This window comes from Bos javanicus, chromosome 3 (genome assembly GCF_032452875.1).
Source record: "Bos javanicus breed banteng chromosome 3, ARS-OSU_banteng_1.0, whole genome shotgun sequence".
Taxonomy (NCBI): domain Eukaryota; kingdom Metazoa; phylum Chordata; class Mammalia; order Artiodactyla; family Bovidae; genus Bos; species Bos javanicus.
This window is the reverse complement of record NC_083870.1, coordinates 103,162,021-103,168,498: the sequence shown is the minus strand read 5'-3', so window position 1 is coordinate 103,168,498 and position 6,478 is coordinate 103,162,021. Positions and strand designations below refer to the sequence as shown.

At 41.1% G+C, this 6,478-nt stretch overlaps 1 protein-coding gene across 1 annotated transcript; it reads left to right on the top strand.

Annotated features, from left to right (window-relative positions):
• Positions 1–3,804: 3,804 nt before the first annotated feature.
• Positions 3,805–4,913, top strand: LOC133245364 (olfactory receptor 2D2-like). Its single transcript, XM_061413248.1, has one exon. It carries the CDS (start codon positions 3,975–3,977, stop codon positions 4,911–4,913), a length of 939 nt encoding a protein of 312 aa, XP_061269232.1. The 5' UTR covers positions 3,805–3,974.
• The last annotated feature ends 1,565 nt before the right edge of the window (positions 4,914–6,478 follow it).

Sequence of the window (6,478 nt, the reverse complement as noted above, 5' to 3'; positions counted from 1 at the left end):
CTTGTGCTGCAAGAGAGTCGGTATTTGAATAAAAGATAAGTATACGGGTCCAAAATTAAAACAAAAACAAATTTTCTGTGATTTCTATTACATCCTAACAAGAAGCCAAGGCTGGCATCTCTAGCCCCAGATCCAGCCAATGGAATCTGGAGGTTTATCCCTACAAGGACTTGGCAATCACATGATTCATTTCTGTTTTTTCATTGGTCATAGGTCATTATCACACCTGGAGTGGCAGGGTCAGAACCTAAGGTTCAGAGAGTTCGAGCAACTGGCCCTTAAGACACATAATAAGTCGGCCAAGGAAAGTAAAGGTAGAACCCAGTCCCCAGGCTCTACTTAGGGCAAAGACACAAACTCATCAAAGGCCAAGGTGTCCTTGGGGGGCAGAGTCCTGTCACCCACATCTCCTCTACCCTCACCCTGAAAGGACAAGCTGGAGGTAAAAACTGGGCAGTTTCTCACCAACCGGGACCTGTTCAACTATCTCTCTCTTAGGACCTATTTCCTATTCAAAACACTTTTATCTTAAGCAGTAAATGTACTTGCATTGAGCTATATAAGCTGATTCCCAAGTGTAACTCAGTGGAGGAGATGAGCTCAGACAAAAGGAGAAGCTCTCCCTTCCGTCCTCTTCCAGTCTTGTCTAGGTCCAGCACGTCTTCCTCCATCTCTGATCTTTCACTCATATCCACCCTTTTACCTAGCTAGTCTGAACGGAGAAGTTAAATCCCTATATATTCCATCTTCACAGTATCACTGGGGGCTTCCCTGGTGGCCCAGTGGTTAAGACTGTGCCTTCCGATGCAACTCTCTCCCCACATGTCTCATTTTTCCCTAGGCAAAATTCTTAATGGTGAAGTTACATACTGTCAAATTTTCTTGCAGAAAGATTGCAGTCATTTATTTCTCATATGAATTTTCATATCAACATACAAGAATGTCTCCTTTACTGTAAACTGGATGCCAGGCATTATCATTTTAAAAGAATTTTTTTGCCAATGTATAGGTTCAAGGCTCTTTCATTGATGTTTTAACAGGCAGTCTTTAAACTTTTGTGGGTTCATTATTCATGAATCTCTTCTTTCGTGAATTGATTATGCATGTCTCAATTTTGGTTATTAGTCTTTTCTTTATGAAGAAATGATCTTTATATTCTAATCATTTTAATAACTTGTAGGCCACATTGTTGTTAATGTTCAGTCACTAAGTCATGTCCAACTCTTTGCAACTCTGTAAATGGCAGCATGACAGGCTTCCCTGTCCTTCCCTGTCTCCTGGAGTTTACTCAAATTCGTGTCCATTGAGTCAGTGATGCCACCCAACCATCTCATCCTCTGTCATCTCCTTCTCCTCTTGCCCTCAATCTTTCTCAGCGTTAGGGCCTTTTCCAATGAGTTGGCTCTTCGCATCAGGTGGGCAAAGTATTGGAGCTTCAGCTTCAGCATCAGTCCTTCCAATGAATATTCAGGGTTGTTTTCCCTTAAGATTGACTGGTTTGATCTACCTGCTGTCCAAGAGACTCTCAAAAGTCTTCTGCAGCACCAAAATTCAAAAGCTTCAAGTCTTTGGCACTCAGCCTTGTTTATGGTCCAAATCTTACATCCATAAATGACTACTGGAAAAACCATAGCTTTGCCTATATAGACTTTTGTTGGCAAAGTGATGTTTCTACTTTTTAATATGGTATCTAGGTTTGTCATAACTTTTCTTCCAAGGAGCAAATGTCTTTCAGTTTTGTGGCTGCAGTCACCATTGCATTGATTTTGGAGCCCAGGAAAACAAAATCTGTCACTGCTTCAACTCTTTCCCCATCTATTTGCCATGAAATGATGGGATCAATGCCATAATCTTAGTTTTTTGAATGCTGAGTTTTAAGCCAGCTTTTTCATTCTTCTCTTTCACCCTCATAAAGAGGCTATTTAGTTCCTCTTCACTTTCTGCATTAGAATGGTGTCATCTGCATGTCTGAGGTTGTTGATAATTCTCCTGGCAATCTTGATTCCAGCTTGTGATTCATCCAGCCCAAGATTTAGCATGAAAGTTCTCTGCAGAGAAGTTAAATAAGCAGACTGACAATATACAGCCTTGATGTACTCCTTTCACAATTTGAAACTAGTCCATTATTTCATATCTGGTTCTGTTACTTCTTGACCTGCATATAGGTTTATCAGGAAGCAGGTAAGGTGGTCTTGTAGTCCCATCTCTTTAAGAATTTTCCAGTTTGTTGTGACCCACAGAGTCAAAGGCTTTAGTGTTGTCAATGAACCAGAAGTAGATGTTTATATGAAATTCCCTTGCTCTTTCTTGTATCCCACATATACAACTATTATTCTTTTAACTTAAAGAAAAAATTATTTTTTATATTTATATTGCCAAAAATATTTATTTTTTCTTTTTTACTTTTCTCCCTTTATTCTTATGCTTAAACGAAAGAATGAAAACACTGAATAGCGGCATTTAGATAGAGGATATGCAATGAGCATAATGCCATTGAGCATAATGTGGAGACAGGGAAATTCAGAAAGGACCAACTTTCTCTTTACCATGAAGTAGATCAGTTTTCAACCTGTGACCCCCAGCATGTGAAGAACCTGGGAACTTATTAGAAATGCAAATTCTCACTTTCCAACCCCATCTTCCAATTCAAATCTCCTTATGACACGCAGCAGCAGCGTCTGACATGCCTTCCAGGTAATTCTGAAGCACAGTCAAGTTTGAAAGCACTGACTTGGAAGCATTGGATTCTTGGCTTATGGCCCAGGTAACAGGAGTAAGGAGAGTCCTAGAACAGGGAGACAAGGGGAGATGGGAGGAGGTTCCAAGAAGTAGACCAGTCTCCAGTCACCTGCCAGCTGGCTGAGAGCTATATAGGAAGAAGTGTTGCACAGATAACTTAGGAACTATACAGCATTAAATGTTCATTAAAAAAAGAGTTTTCTGTTCTCTACTGCATTATAAATCTTTCCTTTTACCCATACCTTTAGGACAAGTCTTACATATATCATCCTTGTGTTAGTGAGGTTTGGGGACATGGTGAAGAAAGACCATAGGGATGAACCACTGAAAAGTTCAGTACCCACACAAGCAAGGCAGCAAGGTAGGTCAAGGATTCAATGAGACCAAGGATTTTAGAGCAAAATGACCTGGGAATCACAAGGAGCCCTCAAAACTACTGAGTAAATAGACAGCAGGTCCGATGAGGAGCTGTGTTGCTTTGTTTGGTTATTAGAGGATAAGGGTCAACAACAAGAGGCTGAAGGGATTGGAACAATCAGTTGATGCTTAAAGGCATCTCTTCCACCATAAAATAAATATTCACCCATATATTTTTCCAAGATTGTCTTACTATATTATTTCTTGCATTTCACTCTTTAACATACTTAGAATTTATCTTGGTAGATTGCATGAAATCATTTTCCTACCCATATCATTTATAACTCTTCCTTGCCCCCCTGATTTACAACAAATAATAAGCATTTGGGAAAAACTATGTTGAATCAATGACATAATTAATGAACAGCGGTAAAGTTTCGTTCACCAGAAAAAGTCTAACATTAATGATAATCCTAACAGTGATGAAAAGCTTAACCCATTTTATGAGTGTAATAGTTCTAATCCTGATCTTTAAACCAAGGTTTAGAAACCTCTGCTGTCCCAGGAGAAATCATAAAATGGAACAAATAAGTCTGAGAAAAGCAAAGCTGTCTCTGGAAAAGAAGAGACAGAATTGAACACAGCACACAGCATTTCCTTGACTTGGCCTTCACCCTTTCATCACCATGACTGTAACTTAATCCAGAACCAAATGCTGACACCACTCAAACTACTACAGGGACCTCTCCAGTAGTGCACATCTGCTAGCCCAAACTTCCTGTTAAGAAACATGAATGAAAAAATGAGTGTGAAAGTTCCTTGGTACCAAAACCCAATAAATTACATATCCCTCAAAATCTTTAAACAGGCAGAGCACAATGCAGGAGCTTAACTATTCAGCTGTGACAGAATTCATCCTGTTGGGCTTTGCCTCGAACCCCAGGACCAATCCTCTGCTCTTCACCTTCTTTCTAGTCTTTTACCTGCTGATCCTTGTGAGCAACAGCCTCCTCATCACCCTCATCCACCAGGACACACGCCTCCACACGCCCATGTACTTCTTCATCAGTGTCCTCTCCATGCTGGACATGTGTTACACCACCACGACTGTGCCCCAGATGCTCGTGCATATTCTCAGCAAGAAGAGAGCCATCTCTTTTGCTAGATGTGTGGCCCAGATGTACATCTTCCTTTTCTGTGGAATCACTGAGTACTGGCTTTTCACCATCATGTCAGTGGACAGGTACGTGGCCATCTGCCACCCTCTCCGGTATAAGGTCATCATGAGCCGCTGGGTGTGCCTTCTCATGGTGGGCATCTGTGCAGCCTATGGTGTAGTGGGTGGTCTATCCTATACCTTCTTTGCTATGCGCCTTTCCTACTGTGGTCCTAATGAAATTGACCACTACTTCTGCGAGGTTCCTGCAGTCCTGAAGCTGGCTTGTGCAGACACATCCCTCAATGATTTGGTGGACTTCATCACAGGCTTCAATGTCATTGTGGTCCCACTCTCCTTGATTGTCCTTGTCTATGTCAACATCTTTGCCACCATCATGAAGATCCGCTCAGCCCAAGGACGGATCAAGGCCTTCTCCACCTGTACCTCCCACATTACTGTGGTCACCATGTTCGCTATTCCGTGCATCATCACGTACATGAGCCCTGGCTCTGACTCCTTGTCAAACAGTGGCAAGAAAATGGCCCTTTTCTACAACATTGCCACAGCCTTCCTCAACCCTGTCATCTACAGTCTGAGGAATAAGGATGTGAAAAATGCTTTCCTCAAACTGATGGGAAGGGGCAGGGCCCCAGAGTGACACTTTAAAGATTAAGATCTGGAAAATCTTACATGAGGGCGTACACTCACCAACTCCCTAAAGACTCTTCCATAAGACCTGGAAGAGATGGTCTCCATAAAGCTAACCATTCAACTCCTCAGTGGCAGAGAACAGTGTGTTTGGCAATCAGCATTGTCTATGGTGCTGTGGTTTGAGACAAAGACGATCCAGAAGATCTAACACAGTGGTCAAGAGCCAGGACTCTAGCGCCAGGCAGACCAGGATGGCACATTTGGCTTTATCAATTATGAGATATGTGAATTTTTTCTATTAACATAATTAATCATGTGTTTTTATTTATTAATTTTTTGGCATGTGAATTCTTACAGCTCACTTAACTCCTCTAAGGTTTGTATCTCTCCCTTAGAGGGAAGTTGTAATGATTAAATGAGATAATACACAAAATGTTCTTTGTACAGAGCCTGACATACAGTAATTTTTTAGGAAATGTTAGTTTCAATTTTCAATATCTTTTACTCGTGGATGAATTATCAACCCTTAAATGGCCATGATCTTCCTGGTTAGTGGGTGACTGAATCCCTAGAGAGACAGTGAAAAAAAAAAGCGTGATGGAGTCGGAGAGTGGAAGAAGGAGGAACTCAGAAACTGTAAAGCGGAAATTTTTATGGTTGGAAAAGAACTTGAGAAGGATGAAATGAGCCTATGTGTACCCATCTATAGGCTGCGCCAGTTAGAGCATCTGGGATCAGTTGAAGTTATTAGTATCTTAGAAAGGGGCAAAATTTCCCTCTATGACCATTTTTTACTGTTCTCATATTTTTCTCTCTTCATTTCTCCTTTTTTTTCTTTTTTTTAAATTTTATTTTATTTTTAAACTTTACATAATTGTATTAGTTTTGCCAAACATCAAAATGAACCCACCACAGGTATACATGTGTTCCCCATCCTGAACCCTCCTCCCTCCTCCCTCCCCATACCATCCCTCTGGGTCGTCCCAGTGCACTAGCCCCAAGCATCCAGTATCGTGCATCGAACCTGGACTGGCAACTCATTTCTTACATGATATTTTACATGTTGCAATGTCATTCTCCCAAATCTTCCCACCCTCTCCCTCTCCCACAGAGTCCATAAGACTGTTCTATACATCATTGTCTCTTTTGCTGTCTCGTACACAGGGTTATTGTTACCATCTTTCTAAATTCCATATATATGCGTTAGAATACTGTATTTATGTTTTTCCTTCTGGCTTACTTCACTCTGTATAATAGGCTCCAGTTTCATCCACCTCATTAGAACTGATTCAAATGTATTCTTTTTAATGGCTGAGTAATACTCCATTGTGTATATGTACCACAGCTTTCTTATCCATTCATCTGCTGATGGACATCTAGGTTGCTTCCATGTCTTGGCTATTATAAACAGTGCTGCGATGAACATTGGGGTACACGTGTCTCTTTCCCTTCTGGTTTCCTCAGTGTGTATGCCCAGCAGTGGGGTTGCTGGATCATAAGGCAGTTCTATTTCCAGTTTTTTAAGGAATCTCCACACTGTTCTCCATAGTGGCTGTACTAGTTTGCATTCCC

Excerpts from the sequence above, each read along its gene's own strand:
- LOC133245364 (XM_061413248.1), top strand. The coding sequence starts at position 3,975 with ATGCAGGAGCTTAACTATTCAGCTGTGACAGAATTCATCCTGTTGGGC.